General features: G+C 42.1%; 1 protein-coding gene across 2 annotated transcripts in view; it reads right to left on the bottom strand.

Annotated features, from left to right (window-relative positions):
- Window positions 1-18,815, bottom strand: part of LOC137435597 (zinc finger protein 462) — a 121,845-nt gene that overhangs the window by 14,853 nt on the left and 88,177 nt on the right. For both annotated transcript variants that reach the window (XM_068129505.2, XM_068129506.2), the window contains 3 exons: window positions 11,452-11,735; window positions 11,110-11,245; window positions 1,392-1,482 (listed from right to left, as the gene is read on the bottom strand). In XM_068129505.2, coding sequence (XP_067985606.2) covers window positions 1,392-1,482; window positions 11,110-11,245; window positions 11,452-11,735 — 511 coding nt within the window. The remainder of the gene's footprint in view (window positions 1-1,391; window positions 1,483-11,109; window positions 11,246-11,451; window positions 11,736-18,815) is intronic.

The following is an 18,815-nucleotide window of genomic DNA, read 5'->3' as shown; positions in this document are numbered from 1 at the left end:
TTTCACAAGTATGATGCTATGTATGAAATATTTCTTGTTTGTTTGTTTGTGAACAGGGCATCTCAAAAAGTTGTGGATGGATTCGGACGAAATTTTGTGGAGAGTTTCAGTATGTGACATGGATGAAATGATTCGATTTTGGTGTAGATACTGATTTGGGTCTGAGAATTTTAAAGTGATTCTTCACCATTGATAGGCCTAAAACTGATTTACAGTACACCACGATATCTAAAAAAGTTAGGGATAGATTCGGACGAAACTTGGTCGACAGGTTGGGTGTGTGACAAGGACGAATCTATTTGGTTTTGGTGAATATCCGACTACGGATCCGGATACAAGTTTTTGTTTTTTAAAATTTTAAGTGGTTCTTCACCATTGAGTGACAGGGCCAAAAATGATATATAGTATATTTCAAAAAGTTGTGGACGACTTGCATATGGACGAGTTGGATAGGCGAGAAGAACAAGCCAATTCGATTTTGTTTCAGGTCCGAATCCTGTTCTGGCCTATCAGTGGGATACAAAACATAAACTGTTCAGCCTGGTGGAGGTATGCTCTCTACAGAATGCCGTTACAGCTGAAATGTGCCTCCTTTGGTCATACAATTGCTGGATCCCACTCACAGTCGTCACTTGACTCCACCCACTATGGCACCTAGATGAAGTAATATGGCCGCCATGTTGGTTTTCTGGTTTGCCTAAGACATCAGGCCCAAAGGCCTCTGCTGATTATACATTGCCCGGGTTTGTTGCACCAGATTTCCATTGGCTTTGTTTGGGTCAAGTACTGTTCACGATGAGGGACCCCAAAAAAATCTAATCAATGTCGAGTAAAAATTATGAGTAAGGTTTAATCAAGCCCATCAGCACACACGGGAGGTGCTCCTCAGAAAATAGCATTGCATAATTTTTGAACGGCCTCACATTGGGGTTAAACAATCCGTGAATTTGCACGAATCAGCTCGTTCTGATATAACGATGGCAGAGGCTGCTGACATGGATGAGAGGAGTCGAGTTAATCTTTCAATAGCACATTCAATGTGTTTCCCAATCACACTGTTCATCTTTCAGGAGTCCTTTAAATGCGCGTTTTCCAATTGGGCCGTTACCGGATTTTGTCGCACGTTGTGATCACAATGCGGTCATTGTTGTTTTAATATGAACAATCACTGAAATAAACAAAGGACAACTTTTTTTTTTTAAATCATGAATTACGAATAATGTGTTCAATTACTAAAAATACAAACTGGGGCTGGTAAATGATTGGTAGACAGGAAATGAAGCACTGAAATTGGAATATAAAACTGATCAGTATTACAGAAGTCACCTCGATTAATTATCTTGCATAACTAGAAATAAATGCTTCATGTAATAGACAGAGTATTGACTTACTGCCCATGCCTTTGTACATGCCGCATCCAATCAGAGCCAAGGCTGAAGCTCCGCCCACAAAATTCACATGGAAATCTTCTTGCCACGCCCTCTGTAAATACCAACAAAACACAAGCAAGGTTGTTAGGCTAACCGAAGAGATCAGCATTTTATTTAATTACCTTCCAATTCCTTCGGATGCCGTTCAGCTTATGCAATGCCGCACAAACCTTTCAGCGTTTTATCGATCAGGTGCTACAGGGATTACACTTCTGCTATGTGTATATAGATGATATTTTAATCACCAGCACAACTGCAGAAGAACATCAGGAACACATTTTTCTCCTCTTCACCCGTTTGCAGGACTTTGGCATGTCCACCAATCCCACAAAGTGTATATTCTGCATTCCGGAGATGAATTTTCTCGGCCACTGTTAACCGCTCATGCATTCATCTGCTCAAGGCAAAGGGGCGGATTATTCGGGATTTCCCATTACTTTTATCTCAATGCAAACCGTGAGTTTTTGGGCCTAATCAAATTTTACCATCGATTTAATCCAAACGCAGCCACAACAATGCAGCCGCTGAATGAGGTACTCGCAATTGTAAGCACCCTGAAATGTTCCGTTGGGCAGAGCCAACATTGTCAGCCTTCCACACCATCAAAAACACACTGGCTAATGCCTCACTCCTGATTCATACAAAGCCAGAGGCGCCAACATGCCTGATGGTAGACGTGTCTGAGGTTGCGGTGGGTTTGACCCTTCACCAGTTCATCGATGCCGACTGGGTCCATTGGTCCTTTTCTCTAAAATGCTGAAGCCACCAGAGCGGAAGTACAGTGCCTATGATCGGGAATTGCTCGTTGTATACCTCACCATCAAGCACTTCCGCTACTTCTTCGAGGCCAGACAATTATCTGCCCAGAATGACCACAAACCTTTAACTTACGGTATGCTCTGTCCACCCATTCGGAAGCTCAAACTACTCGTACACTAAGCCAACCCAGTTATATCTCACAATTTGCCACTAACATCTAGCACATCAAAGGAATCGTGAACTCTGGGGCTGATTCTCTCTCACACATCGAGGTATTGGTGTTGTCTTCACCCAGTACATTGCCCCTCCATTTTAATGCACTGGGAGCAGCACAATAGGAGGACACCGAGCTCCACCGTCTACAGTCTGCAGCAGGTTGGCTTACATTTCACGAGGTACCAATACCATGGACAGACACTACCCTCGTGTGTGATATATCGACAGGACAGTCACACCCTTTCTTGCCTGCAGTATTCCGTCGTACAGACTTCGGCACTTTTCACTCACTAGAGTACCCGGGCATTCGGGCAACCCAGAGACTCATCACCACGCACTACATCTGGCCACGCATCAATGCCGACATGCACTGTTGGGCCAAGCAATGTGTTCAATGTCAACGCTCCAAGATCCAACGTCATAATGTCACACCACTTGGTAGCTTTGCAACACCAGATAGGCATTTTGACAGGGTCCTTGTGGTTCTTCTCGGTCCCCTACAACCTTAAAAAAGGGTACCACTGCTTACTAACTTGTGTTGACCGCTTCATCTTTTAGCCGGAGCTACACCAATAGCTGACATCACCACACCAACTATCGCAAGAACCTTTGTCCACACCTGGATCACATGTTTTGGTGTTCCATCAACCATCACCATGGGGAATTGTGTATAGCCATTTTGAATTGGCTGCATTTCACGCGCTGACTCGACTCCTGGGCACCGACTGCGTGCAAACCACCGCTTACCATCCATCAGCAAAGAAATTTGGATTTGAGATCAAAAGATGATTACGAGGCAAGAGTACAGAAGGTCAGCTTTTATTTATTGGTATTTCTAGGCATATATATTTTACGATTGTAGAACAATAGCACTTTTTATGTTCAGTCCCTTCATTTTAGGTAAGAATAAGTATTTTAACACATTAACTCAAAGTAAATTAAAGTGGTATAATAGCTCGTATTTGGTTGCATATCCCTTGCAGAAATAACTGCATCGAGCATGTGGCCCATTCACATCACCAAACTCTTAGTATCTTCATTTGAGATGGTTTGCCAAGCCTTTACTGCAGCCATTTTCAGTTGTTGTTTGTTTTTGGGGGTTTCTGACTTTAGTCTCCTCTTCAGGAAGTGAAATGCATGCTACGTTGGATTTAAATCAGGAGATTGACCTGGCCAGTCCAAAACCTTCTCCTGTTTTACCCTGATGAACTCCTTGGTTGTGTTGGCAGTGTGTTTTGGGTCATTGTCTTGCTGCGATTTAAATCAGGAGATTGACCTGGCCAGTCCAAAACCTTCTCCTGTTTTACCCGAATGAACTCCTTGATTGTATTGGCAGTGTGTTTTGGGTCATTGTCTTGCTGCAGGATGAAACCTCACCCAATGAGTTTGGTGACATTTTCTTGTACATAGGCAGACAAAATGTTTCTGTACACTTCCGAATTCATTCTGCTGCTGCCGTCATTGGTTACGTCATCAATACAGATGAGTGAGCGAGTTCCCGACAGCCATGCAATCCCAAGCCATGACACTACCTCCACCGTGCTTCACAGGTGAGGTGCATGCTTTGGATCATATGCAGTTCCTTCCTTTCTCCACACTTTCACCTTTACACCGCTTTGGTAAAGGTTTATCTTGGTTTAATCTGTCCATTAAACTTTGTTCCAGAACTCCACTGGCTCAACTCTAGTTCTTGGCAAATTCTAATCTGGCCTTTCTATTTTTGGTGCTGAGGAGAGGTTTGTATCTTGCGGTGTAGTCTTTGTAATTCTGCTGTCGATGTCTTCTGCGAACGGTAGGTTGTGACACTTTTAACCCTGCACTCTAGAGGTTGTTAGTGATGTCACTGACAGTTGGTTTTGGTTTAGGATTTTCTTCACAGCTCTGATGATTTTTCTGTCATCGACTGCAGTTGCTTTCCTTGGCCAACCTGGCCATTGTCTATTGTGTAGTACACAAGTGTTTTCTTTTTCTTTTTCAAGATATTCCAAATTGCTGTATTCTCTATGCCCAATTTTTATGCTGTGGTTCAAATTAAATTACTCTGTTCTTTCTGCTTCCAGATTTCCTACTTTTCTTTCAAAGACAATTCCCTGGTCTTCATATTGGTTTCTGCCTCCTGACTCCAAAGGCAGACTCCGAAGGTAAAAGCAAAGGCGAAAACCAAGACTAAACATTCACAGCTATATTATATGTGTGAATGATAAATGTAACACAAAACACTTGAGTAACAAGAAACACCTGCCAGTCATCTGTTCCAGTACTTGTGCTTACCTAAAATGTGGGAGGTGGGGGTGGGGGGGGGGGGGGGGGGAGGGGGTACTGAACCTAAAAAGTGCTATTGTTCGACAATCGTAAAATATATATCTAAAGAATTACTAAGAAATAAAAGCTGACCTGTACTCTTGCCTCATATTCATCTTTTGATCTCAAATCCAAATTTCTTGAGTATATAATAATAACAAATGTGACTTCACTGTTCCAATACTTATGGAGGCCACTGGATACACACACATATATATATATTTGAGCGAGCAGGTTCCAGCATGGGGGGCAAAGGGGGGAAGGGGGGAAGGGGAGGGGGGAGGAGGGGGGGGGAGGCAGGAGAGGAAGGGGGTTCATATTTATGCTGGTGGGTGAATGGGGTGAATGTGGTGTTCATCACGTTTCTGAGTTAAGTGTGATGCCGATCAGGAAGAATAAAATGCCGTAATACTACCAACTTTGTGCACTTCCGAAATTGTTTGACTTCTTTGTATTCAAATGTCTGGTGATTGTTTTGTATTTATTTATGCGAATGTGTACTTGTATATAACTGTCATTAATTTTAAAAAGCTTACGCATTAATCGAGCGATTTTTTCTTAACACCAAAAAAACGATTTTTTTTCCAATTTTTTGCTGTTTTTTTGTTTTTGCCTAAAACACTCCCAGACACTCACTGATGAACCTCTGAAAGTTTGACGAAGATCCGTACAGCCATCGCTGAGAAAAATGGTGACACACACAGACAGGCAGACAGACATCTCACATAGTAGAACAACATGCATTTTAAGGCCATGTTCCCTGCTAGAGCGGGGGTTAGCCTTGCGGTCCCCATGACAATCTTCTCCATTTTGCCCTATTTTCTGCATCTCTCCTTGTTAACCCCCTTGCCTGCATTTCTTCTTCCACCATCTTTAGCCAAGTCTTTCTTGGTCTTCCCCGTCCTCTACTTCCTTCTACATTAACTTCCATCACTCTTCTCAACCAGTCACTTTCATCCTTCCTCAATACATGACCAAACCATCTCAACCTGTTCCTCTACACACCATCAATCACAGGCAATATTCCCATCATCTTTCGCAATTCATCATTTGTCTTCCTCTCTCTCAACGATACTCCGCACATCCATCGAACCATTCGCATTTCCACCCTTTCCAGCCTTCGTTGCTGCTCTACGTTCATTACCCATGTCTCGCTCCCATAAATCATAACACTTCTCACACATGCAGCATACACCTTTCCCTTCAGCTTCAGCGACACTCTCCTCCTCATTCGCACGCCACTCAGTTCCCGAAACTTCTTCCATGCACATCTCACTCGAGCAACCGTTGCCGAGTCTGATCCACCTTCTCCATTCAGCATGTCTCCGAGGTAGCAAAATGTTTTCACACCTTCCAGCTTCACGCCGTCTCCAAGATCCAACTCAACATTTCCTCCATCTGCAGCTCCCTCTGTGCATACCTTACATTTGAATGTAGCTGCCACACTGGTTAATGACCCTCTCAGACCACTACATTTTTGATAAACCCACTCAGCACACATTGTACATTGAATGGAGTTCACTCCGACACCCTTCCTGCACACAGCACACGGCCACTTCCCAGTTCTTTCCACCTCACCACATGCTTTACCACTTGCCATCACCTTTGTCTTTCCGATATTCACCTTCAGACCTTTTGTCTCCATACATTCCTTCCACTTGTTCATCTTTTCCTTCAGTCCATCCATACTTTCTGCAATCAACACCAGATCATCTGCATACAACAACTCCCACGGTAAACCCTCCTTTACGGTCTGAGCCAGCACCTCCATCACAGCTACAAATAGTAGTGGACTTAGTACCGACCCCTGATGCACTCCCACCTTCACCTCAAACTCACCACTGTTCCCGTCCTTCGTCCTTACAGCTGTGCGTGCTCTTTTGTACATTGCCATCACTACTCTGATCAACCATTCCTCCACTCCTAACTTCCTCAATGCCCATGTCAATACTTTGCGTGGAACCCTATCGAATGCTTTCTCCAGATCAACAAACCCAAAAAACAACTTCTTCCTCTTATCCATGTACTTCTCCTGCAACTGCCTCACAATGAAAAGCGCATCTGTCGTTCCTCTTCCTGGCATAAATCCAAACTGCATTTCGTCGATCTTCACTTTCTTCCTTATCCTCCTCTCCAACACCCTTTCCAATACCTTCATTCCATGCTCCAATAACTTTATCGCTCGGTACGAGCCACACTCCAGAGGGTCACCTTTCCCCTTCTATAGAGGGACGAGGGTACTCAGTTCCCAATCCACTGGAATGCGGCCTTCTTTCACCACCAGATTACAGATCTCTGTCATTCTCTTCACACCCCAACTTCCTGCTGCCTTCAACATATCTCCCACAACTCCCGTCGGCCCTCCCGCTTTTCCACTCTTCATTGCTTTTATCGCTTCCTCAACTTCCTTCTCAGTTATCTTCTCTGCCGGTCCTAAAACTGGGTTACTCTCTATGTTGCCATCCCATTCATTCTCTGTATTCAACAGCATTTCCATTTATCTTTTCCATCTTCCTTTAATTCCATCTGGGTCGACAACGATTTGTCCCACTTCATCCTTCAAGCAACTCACCCCCATCACATCACACCTCTCTTTCGCTATCTGCTTTGCAATCCTGAATACTGCTTTCTGACCCTCTTCCGAATCCAAGCGTTCTCCGAACATTTTCCTACATGCCTCCTGCGCCTTTGCTACCTCTTTCTTTGCAGCCTTCCTGGCTGCCTTATAACTTTCATGCTCTGCTGTTTCTGCTCCCGTACCCTTCGCCTTCTGCCACTCTTTGAACTTCTTCCTCTTCTCGTCAATCCTCTTTCCAACCTCAACATCCCACCATCATGTTTCCGAGTGCCTCGGTGGTCCTTTTGTCCATCCACATACCTCACCAACGGCTCCCAACAGACTAGCTTTCATTGACATCCAACCACTTTCAAGCTCAACCACATCATCCTCTACCCTACTCAGCCTCTCTTTTAATGCCTCCCTTACTGTCACCTCTTTCAACCTCCACACCTTCATTCTCGGTTGGTACTTCACCCGCCGAGCTCTCCTCGCACCTTTCACCCTTATGTCGCAGACAACCAAGTGGTGCTGTGAAACAGCCTCCTCAAGTAGAAGACATATATATATATACATACAGTCATGGCGAAAAATATTGGCACCCTTGCAGTTTTTTCAAATAACTCACAATTTTCTCTCATAATAAGTTGAAATTGACAAAAGTATTTGGTCTCCACAATTCTATATTTCACTGTTAATATTACAGAACCTTTCTTTTTGATTCGGAACTTAATATATCCTTCAAAACCAGAAGGTTAACCTTGTGTCTGAAGGTTAACTTGAATATGTTTGGCAGTTGATCAAGGTGTTTTCTCCACCATTCGACCAATCCTTTGCTGCAATATTCGGCCACGCCAGTTTTCTCTTGTTTTTCTTCTTCAAGTTTACTTCAAGTTTTCAACTTCAAGTTTTCTCTTGTGGCCACGTCCAGGGAGGTTGGCTGCAGTGCCATGGGCCTTAAACTTCCTGATAACATTGCGTACGGTGGACACAGGAACATCAAGGTCTCTGGGGATGGACTTGTAGCCTTGAGATTGTCCAATTCCATGCTTGACTACAATCTTGTGTCTGACCTCAATTCTCTAGTTTTCTTTCTTTTCTCCATGCTCATTGCAGTACACACAGTGACACAAAACAGCAGAATGACTCCTTTTCTCTTTTCAAACTGGTTGAATAAGTGATTTTTATATTGATGGCACCTGCAACTCTCCACAGGTGAGTTCAATTCCAAAGTAAAGGAGAATCACCTGCTTGAAATCTAATTATTTATCACAACCTCTAAAAGGTGCCAATAATATTGTCCGGGCCATTTTAGGATTTCGGTGTTGAATAAGGTAAGATTTGTAATTTTTTCAGGTTTTTTTTGTTTTGTTCCACTGCAAACCAAAGAAATACATATGTGGATATTGAAATATTTTTTTATTTCAACAATTTTCTGAAAGAAATGGTGCATTATTTGAAAAAAGTTCAAGGGTGCCAATATTTTTGGCCACGACTGTACAGATTCATTTAGTCTATATAGATTTTGTTGTCTTTATAGATTTATGTAGTCTATATCTATTTCTTACTTTTTTCCTTTCATGTGGGTGAGGGGGAGGGGGGTCAGTGAAAAGGGAGATGGGGGAGGGGAGAAGATGGGGGGTGGGAGGGATTGGGAGTTGTTGAGGAAAAAGGTCAAAGTGCAAAACCATCTTGCGGAGAGTGAACATTCTTGATGACAAGTTTGTGCACCATGTGTCAAAGGATGTGACTGGTAAATCAGAAGAAATACACACAGGAGGAGGTGATGGGGTGGGGGTTGGGTCAGAAAATATCCTGGGGGAGTGGATACTCTTAATATAAGGGTGCAACCGGTACATGTGAGCAAACACACATGGTGTGCGGAGGGGGTAGGGGGATGGGGGAATGAGGGTTGGGAGGGGGAGGTTTATAGTATAAAACCACCCCGGGGTAACAAACAATCTTCATGGCAAGTTTGAGGCACAGTAGGTTAAAAGGTGTGGCCAGCAAATCACAACAAACACACACGGGTAGGGGGTGATCGTGGTAATGATTGCAGGGGTTGTGGCAGGAGGTGGGGCAAAGTGAAAAACTATGCTGGAGGAGTGGACACTCTTCATGCCAAGTGTGAGCACAATGGGTGAAAGGGTGTACACGATACATGGAAGCAAACACATATTGTGGTTGTGGTGGTGGGGTGGAGGTGCGGTGGGTTGGGAGGGGAGGTTCATAGTGCAAAAGCTCCCTGGCGGAGTGAACAGTCCATGTCAATTTTGAGCCCCGTGGGTCAAAAGGTGTGCCCAGAAAATCATAACATGACACGGACTCATGTTGGCAGAGCAGATAAGCACGACGATATCTAAATATACAAGAAAAAACGGGAAAAAGAGTAAAAACAGAGGGATTGAATCGAAAAAAACCAAACAAGGGTGGAATGACACCACAATACGACTCCACAATCCTCTTATGGATTACCATCACGACATCTTTTGAAATTGTACTTTTGTTGTGGGATTGTGAAGGAACAACGTCAAAATATGTGATGATAATCCATAAGAGGGTTGCGGAGTCGTATTGTGGTGTCATTCCTCCCTTATTTCTTTTTTTTATTTATGTTTCTACATTTAATCCCTCTATGTTTTTAGTTTCTTTTAATGTTTTTTTTCTTGTAGTATATAAGATTAATGTGATTGGAATGGTAAATAAGCCAATTACCATTAAGTGCATTCATAAAAATATTTTTCATGTTTACCAAAGATTAAGATATACATCGTCTTCAGAACGTATTCACACCCCTTGACTTTTTTTCCATTTTGTTGTGTTACAGCCTGAATTTAAAATTGATTAAATTGAGATTTTTTTGTCATTGATCGACAAATACCAAACACCCCAACACGTCAAAGTGGAAGGATTTTCCAAAATAATAAAAAATGAAAAGCTGAAATGTCTCGAGTCAATAAGTATTCACAGCAAAAAGGTTGAATATTGATTGAGTCAAGACATTTCAGCTTTTAATTGTTAATTTCATTGTGTAGACTTCCTCTCTCTCACCGCAGGCAGGTTGGTGGTCTTTCTGTCTTCTACAGACTCCTCTCCGGCCTAGCTCCCCCAGCTCTGCCCCCCAAATATTCCTGCAGCACGCACAGGATCTGCCAGCAACCCCCTTATGGTGAAACTGACAAAATCAAGACTCTCTGCTCACCTTCACTCTTTCATTCCTCTGACTCTCTGCTCACCTTCACTCTTTCATTCCTCTTTTCTCCCACCTATGGAACAAACTCCCACACACTCTTCAATCCCTCTCCTCCCCCCAGGTCTTTAAAACAGCTGTTCACCACCATCTCTTATCTCCCCCCATTCAAAACCTTGATCTTTTCTACCCCCGTTAAAACACCCCAAATCTACCTCTTTCAATCCCCAACTCCTTTCCTGAAATTCCTAGAAGTGTTAATTTGCTTTATACCGTGTTTCCCTCTCTCCTCCCCCTTCCACAGATCTACCGACATCCCTGTTCTCTACTGTTGTTGTGCTTGTGTGCTTCCCTCTCTCTCCCACTCTCTTCATTGTATGTTTTTGTGTCTGTGCATGTTTTCATGTTCAATGTGTTTGCTCTTACACGAGCCTCGATTCTGTATACAAAAACAAACAAACAAAAAAAAACATTTATTTTGAAAGAATTAAAAAAATTATTCCACTTTGACATTATGGGGTATTATAATGTGTAGATCAGTGACAACGATCTCAATTTAATCCACCTTAAATTTAGGCTGTAACACAACAAAATGTAAAAAAGTCAAGGAGTGTGAATACTTTATGAAGGCACTGTACATGCATGCAACAACTCACCTCCAACAGCATTTTCTGACTCTTGTGCTTCATCCAAACTTTCCGACTCTTCTTCTTCTTCTTCTTCTTGTTGTTCTTCTTCTTCACTTTCACCATCTGTGACCGGTTCTCGGAGAATTTCAAAGTTTCGTTCAACCTGTTCAAGTCCAACCAAATGTCTTATTTCCTCTCACATCTGGTAACATTAACCACCTCGTCTTCATAATTTTATTACAACATCCATACAAGAAACAATCTTAAAAACACTCCATTACAAATCTTACAATTACATCTTCCCTAACTAAAAATTCAAACACGTCTAAAATAATTAATTTTAATGTCTGTCAAGCTAAGTATCCTCACCTGATGCCTTGCCATGAGGTGAGCAGTCAACCTTGCACCGTCCCTTTCCTCACGGCGACACAACAAGCAGCGAGTTCTCCCCTCATTCTCACCGTCACTTCCATCACCTCGTCCTCTGCCGGAACCCACCGGTGCGCCCAATCCCCCGTGGCGCCGGGCACGATGGGTGCGCAACATTTGCCGGGAACCACATGAGAAAGTACACATTGGACACCGGAGAATCCGCCCACGCAATGAACGAGGCACCCTTGAGCGTCGAACCTCAGCAGGCCAAGCACGTTCCTCTTTGGAAGAGAAGAGATAGAATAAGAGATAATTAAATTAAGGCAGAAAGGTAGTGGGTATAAATCAGGAACTTAAGGGAATACAGAAAGAAATGGATTAACTTATTTAATAGCAGAAATATTTCAGAAAGGTTTAAATGCTCACATTCAAGCAAAATAAGAAATCTTGCCAAAACCTTTGAAAGACAATCCAAAAGGCAGAGCATGACAATAACAGGTGCCAGGGTGCCCGGGGCACCTCAATTTAGCGTCGGGCACCCACATTTTACAAGTAGGCGGGTTTTGGATGCCCTTTCGGCCAAGGTTTTTGAAATACAATTTATATGATGAAATATCACCAATTTTAGAGGCACTGTCGTGGCCAAAAATATTGGCACCCTTGTACTTTTTTTTTAAATAATGCACCATTTGTTCCAGAATATTGTTGAAATTAAAAATATATTTTGGTATCCACAAATGTATTTCTTTGGTTTGCAGTGGAACAAACCAAGAAAAGCTGAAAAAAATCACTAAATCTTAGCTTATTCCACACAGAAATCCTAAAATGGCCCGGACAATATTATTGGCAGCTTTTAGAAGTTGTTAGAAACAATTAGATTTCAAGCAGTTGATTCTCCTTTACTTTGGAATTGAACTCATATGTGGTGAGTTGCAGGTGCCTGCGATATAAAAATCATTCATTCAACCAGTTTGAAAAGAGAAAAGGAGTCATTCTGCTGTTTTGTGTCACTGTGTGTACTGCAATGCGCATGGAGAAAAGAAAGAAAACCAGAGAATTGTCTGAGGAGGTCAGACACAAGATTGTAGCCAAGCATGGACAATCTCAAGGCTACAAGTCCATCTCCAGAGACCTTGATGTTCCTGTGTCCACTGTACACAATGTTATCAGGAAGTTTGAGGCCCATGGCACTGTAGCCAACCTCCCTGGACGTGGCAGCAAGAGAAAACCTGATCGAAGATTGCAGCGAAGGATTGTTTGAATGGTGGAGAAAGCACCTCAATCAACTGCCAAACAGATTCAAGTTAACCTTCAGACACAAGGTACGACAGTTTCAACTCGCACCAACCATCGCCAACTCAATGTAAGGGGGCTTCTATGGTAGGAGACCCAGGAGGACCCCACTTCTGAGAGTGAGACATAAGAAAGCCCGACTGGAGTTTTCCAAAACACACCTGAACAAGCCAAAATCCTTCTGGGAGAATGTTCTGTGGACAGATGAGACCAAATTAGAGCTTTTTGGTAAAGCACATCATCTCTATGTTTCCAGAAAACAAAATGAAGCCTTCAAAGAAAAGAACACCTTCCCTACAGTCAAACAAGGAGGAGGTTCAGTGATGTTTTTGGGTTGCTGTGCTGCCTCTGGCACTGGGTGCCTTGAATGTGTGCATGGCATCATTAAATCAGGAGATTACCAAGGCATTTTGGAGTGCAATGTTCAACCCAGTGTCAGAAAGCTGAGTCTCCGTCAAAGGTCATGGGTCTTGCAGCAGGTCAATGACCCCAAACGCACTTCAAAAAGCACCCAGGAATGGTTCAAGACAAAACGCAGGACTGTTCTGAAGTGGCCAGCAATGAGTCCAGATCTAAATCCCATTGAACACCTGTAGGGAGATCTGAAAACAGCAGTTGGGAGAAGGCACCCTTCAAATCTGGGAGAACTGGAGCAGTTTGCACAAGAAGAGTGGGCCAAACTGCCAGTAGAGAGGTGTTGGAAGCTCATTCATGGCTATAGGAAGCTCTTGACTGCAGTTATTTTGTCGAAAGACTGTGCTACCAAATATTAAGTTGAGGGTGTCAAATATTAAGTACAAGGAACTGGCCATAGAACTCCAAGATATAAGATATATCTTTACTTCAAATGGTAAATTCATAAATTATGATAGGGATGGTGGTGGGTGGTTCGTGTGGAGCCACCCAGCTGCTGGTTGCATCATTTTTCTGTGGGCGCGTCTGCCCTGATGCAATGCCTGGTACTCATTTTGTTATGATCACCAGGCATTGCAGTTATCTGGTACTCATTTTGTCGACCTTGGAAGGATGACGGGCTCGCGTTAATAATTCAACCCCACCTATCGTTAATTCAACGGGATTCAAACTCAGGATCTTTGGATCCCAAACCCACCACCCTAACCATTCTAGTCCATAAAAATGTTATTTTTCCCAGGTGATAGTTTCTTTGCATGACATATAATTATTTGCACTTTCTTCCTACCACAGAGATTGGTGGCAGTTTAAATGGCTGGCAAAGCTGCACTCTATATGCTTCAGTAAAATGTATATGTATATATGTATGGGTCAAAGCTCTAGGAACGATCCAACACTATATATATAGTGTTGGATTATATACACTATATACAGTCACGTGAAAAAGTAAGTACACCCCATGTAAAGTTTTGACTTTTTCAACATATTTCAACATGCAGCTATTTGATCTTCATTTCAACAATATTGATAGATAAAGGTGATATAATATAACAAATATCATGAAACATTTACCTTTTGTAGTCCATTGTATCATTTAAATAAACATAAATGCAAATTTCGCATGTGGAAAAAGTAAGTACACCCTTGGTTCTAACAGGTGGTTTTGCCCCCTTTGGCAGAAACAACCTCAAGTAGGCGTTTCTTATAACTGTCTACTCGTCTCTGACATCGACTGGGAGAAATTTTTGCCCACTCCTCCATGCAGAATTCTTTCAGCTGTGCGATGTTTGAGGGGTTTCTTGCATGTGCAGCTCGTTTCAAATCCCCCCACAACATCTCGATGGGATTTAGATCCGGGCTTTGACTTGGCCATTCCAGAACCCTCCATTTCTTTCTTTTCAGCCATTCCTTGGTGGATTTACTGGTATGTTTAGGGTCATTGTCATGTTGCAAGGTCCACCCTCGGTTGAGCTTCAACTTTCCGACAGATGGCCTCACATTATCCTCAAGCACCCTCTGGTACATTGAAGAATTCATAGTGGATTCTATGATGGTGAGCTGCCCAGGCCCTGATGCAGCAAAGCTGCCCCAAACCATAATATTTCCACCACCATGCTTTAAAGTTGGTATCAGGTTCTTGTGGTCAAATGGTGTCTTTGGTTTTCGCCAAACATGTCTTCTGGTACTGTGGCCAAATACCTCTACCTTTGACTCATCTGTCAGGAGCACATTGTTCCAGAAGTGCTGGTCTTTGCCTAGGTGTTCATTGGCAAACTTTAGTCTTGCCCTGATGTTCTTTCTGGACAGCAAAGGTTCCCTCCTGGCACACCTCCCATGTAGATCAAATTTGTGCAGCCTATTTCTAATGGTAGACTCGTGCACTTTGACATCAACAGTGGCAAGAGCTACCTGTAGGTCCCGTGATGACATTCTGGGATTCTTAGAGTCTTCTTTCAGCATCTTGCGGTCTGCTCTCGGGCTGAACTTGCTGGGACGGCCTGGCCTGAACAAGTTCGCAGATGTTTGGAATCTTCTCCACTTGTAGATGATCTTCCGGACAGTCGAATGATTGATTTCAAATTGTTTGGAGATTTTTTTAAATCCCTTCCCAGACTCATAGGCATCTATAACCTTCTTTCTGAAGGCCTCAGAGAGCTCTTTTGATCTAGGCATGGTGACGCCGCACACTTCAACAACAAAGAGCAAACCAAACTAAATGTCTGAGGTTTAAATAAGACAGGTTCCTCCAAGATCCTCTCTAACGATGTTCTAATCATTTGCACCTGAGCTGGTGCGCCTGATTCTAATTTGAGGTATTTGAAGTAGTGATAAATGTAGGGGTGTACTTACTTTTTCCACATGCGAAATTTGCATTTATGTTTATTTAAATTATACAATGGACTAAAAATGAAAAAGTTTCATGATATTTGTTATATTATATCACCTTTATCTATCAATATTGTTGAAATGAAGATCAAATAGCTGTATGTTGAAATATGTTGAAAAAGTCAAAACTTTACATGGGGTGTACTTACTTTTTCACATGACTGTATATATACACACACAACACGATATATTATATACCCAACACAACACATAATACATATATAAGATTACAATACATATATAAGACGATATACACAACACTGTATACACAACAAAATATATATATTAGGGTGGTCCAAAAATTTGAAGATTGGATTTTAATTTCTCCACAAGCCTGCCCCTATTCCTATTGAAGTAGTTTGCGGTGAAAATTTGAGCTTGATTGGACAATATTTAGAGGTCGCTCAAAATGTTGACAAATTTTACTGAATAATAAGATACAGAATTTTTAGCATCATACATCAATTCATAGATAATTATCTATTTTCAATTACTCAAATTATTTATTATTGTTATTGTTGTTGTTTGTTTGTAAACTAATAAATAATTATGTACAATGTACCATTGTACAATGTACTTGTATGTTCAATTGTTCATTGTTCATTGTTGAATGTTCACTCATATAGTCAAATTAAGATTAAAAACAAAACAGTCGATTAAACATTCATGTATTAATTTGACAATAAATCATTTATCGGAAAAAATAAATCATCCATCAGAAAATATAAAATATCTATCAGAGACGGTAAAACAAATCTATCAGAACAATTAAAACAAAGTAAACAACAGAATACACATAATTTGAATGATTTTACATAACATTGTTTTCAGAAACTTGTGTTTCAAAACATTGCCTACTTCTTTGACAAGTTGGCATTGGTTGACATTGGAAAGTTTTCACAATGAAGTTTCACAACTCTCAACACAAATTGCTTCTGTTCTTCATTCTTGGTCAGAGTGTCATGGAAAGTTCGGAGAGAGCAACACCTCGCTCAGCACAATCATTGATAACCTTCATGCTGCGTATCTTCTTGTCAAGCTCTTGGCATGGGTTGTCTGTGTTCCAGAGGTGTGGCTCCTTTTCCAGAAAACTCAGTGATACTTCTTTGTCAGAGTCTGAGATGACAACACCAAATAATTCAAGAGATCGACTTGTGATGTAGGTGTCCACTGAGTAAGAAAGCCTGAAGGCTTTAGCATCTATCCTATGAAGATTGTTTGGCTTTGGAGCCCGCTTGAAGTTCTTCACCATCTTTGCCTTTGTCTCATCATCCACCCGGCTATCAAAAAGAGCGAATGCAGCAAGGTGTTCTGACAAATACCAGAGGTGTCTAGTGAATGCTTTGACAGCAGTTTCACAGACAACCATATCTGGGTAAGAATCAAGGGTTGAAAGAAGAAGCAAATCATTGAGAGATGCCTTTGTGGGTAGCGGCGCCTCATGCCAGAATCTCGCATACACAAGTGCAACAAAAAGAGCAATCTGTGTGATTCCCTTCAATTCACGTGATGTTAGCTTTATTTGGTCTTTGAAGAGAACCATCTTGAGAGCATATATGGCTTTCATCATCCAGCGGGCATTATGCATAGCTCCTGGGGCACGGAATTTCACCTCTCTGGCCTCACATCCACCCAGAAATGTATGGCATAGTCTCAGAAGTTCTTCATAGTCATCACGTGGGTGTTGTTCTTCGAGTGCAGCTGCATAAAAATGTATCATATTCTGACGTTCATCAAGGTTATCGGAAAATATTTTATCTTCTCCGACTTGGAACCGATTCTTGTCAATTAAAGGCCACTGTTTCTGAAACCTCTTGAACAGTCTGATCTCAGGTCCGCTAGTGGGTCCTATGACTTTAGTTGTAACATCAGAGAGCATTACTTCAAACACATGATGATGACACGCAATCCAGACAAGCTTAGCATCCAAAGCTGGTTCAATGAGCATACATGCTCCGTTTCTCAGCACTGTGGTGGATGCAGTGGTGTCAAACACAATGCCTTTCACCAACTGTTTGACATTCCACTCCTCAAGAAGTTGTATGCATGCATTTGCTTGTGCTACACCAGTGCCTTGGGGAATGTTTGGGACTCCAAGCAACTTCTCGGTATTCATACCAGTTACAAGTATCGCTACCCGATCAACAGATTCTTTGTGATTGCCAGTATAATCAGGGCGCAGTTTCCCATCCCAATGTAGTAGGAGTGGGCTATTACATGACAATTTTGCCTTTTCTATAGTTGCCATTATTTCCCTTCCACAAATTCGAGCACGACGAATTCCACTGGGTGACAGAGAAATGTCTTCAATGGTATGACCAAAAGATTGTGCAAAAGCACTGGCCACAAACATAGCACGCCGATCTGAGAGATTTACTCTGTCCAGAGTTGCCACTATTGCTGGAGTGATCACCTTGATGGGAGCCTTTTTCGCCTGTTTGGCAGAAGATAGACTTTGGAGTTTGAATTCCCCTGAATCGAATCCCCTGAATCGGAGCTTTCAATCTCAGACTCATCATCATCATCAACCACAGCCGATGTTGATAGAACAGATTGCATTGCTGTTAGAGTCTCAGCAGCATGTTTCTTCTTTCTTTTATCTTCATTCTCAAGCCTGATACGCTTTCTGTTCTCCTTCACTGCCAGAGTGTTGTCCACAGATCCCACACGTGAACTTGAGGGATCCTCACGCTGCATGATAAGGAATGTTTGTCTTCTTCATTCGTCATCATCGAAGAGGCATTGAAGATCATCTTTGAACATCTGCTCCTTCACTCTATAGTTTTCGAATGTCATGGTTGTATTTTTCTTTACCAGGTTGTAGGCATCACACAACTTCAAAAGTTGGCGCTCACAGGAATCTACTCTCTGCACTGGAATTCGTGCTTTCTCCCAGTATGCACACACAGCTTGTACACTAAGTTTGGCACTTTCACGAACTGTATGGTGTTCTTGTATGTGATGGTACACCACTTTCTGCAATGTGTGTCCTTTGGTTGGTAGTCCCCCACATATTATTTCCTTTTCAGACTTGCCCAGCAACCAAACTGTGGAAGAGCTGCGAGTTTCTGCCATCTGAAAAAAACACCATAAACTAAAAATGTTATTTTTTGAGCAACCTCTAAATAAGTTCCAATTGACCTCATATTTGGTTCATATGATCTTTATAAACATAGGAACAAGGGAAGCCTTGTGGAGCATGGATTTTTAATAGTATTAAATATTACTTATATCTGTGGACCACCCGAAAAAAAAAATATATATATATA

This window comes from Myxine glutinosa, chromosome 9 (assembly GCF_964187855.1).
Source record: "Myxine glutinosa chromosome 9, kmMyxGlut1.1, whole genome shotgun sequence".
NCBI lineage: Eukaryota > Metazoa > Chordata > Myxini > Myxiniformes > Myxinidae > Myxine > Myxine glutinosa.
Note: the sequence above shows the minus strand (reverse complement) of the source record. Positions and strands in the feature narration are given on the sequence as shown.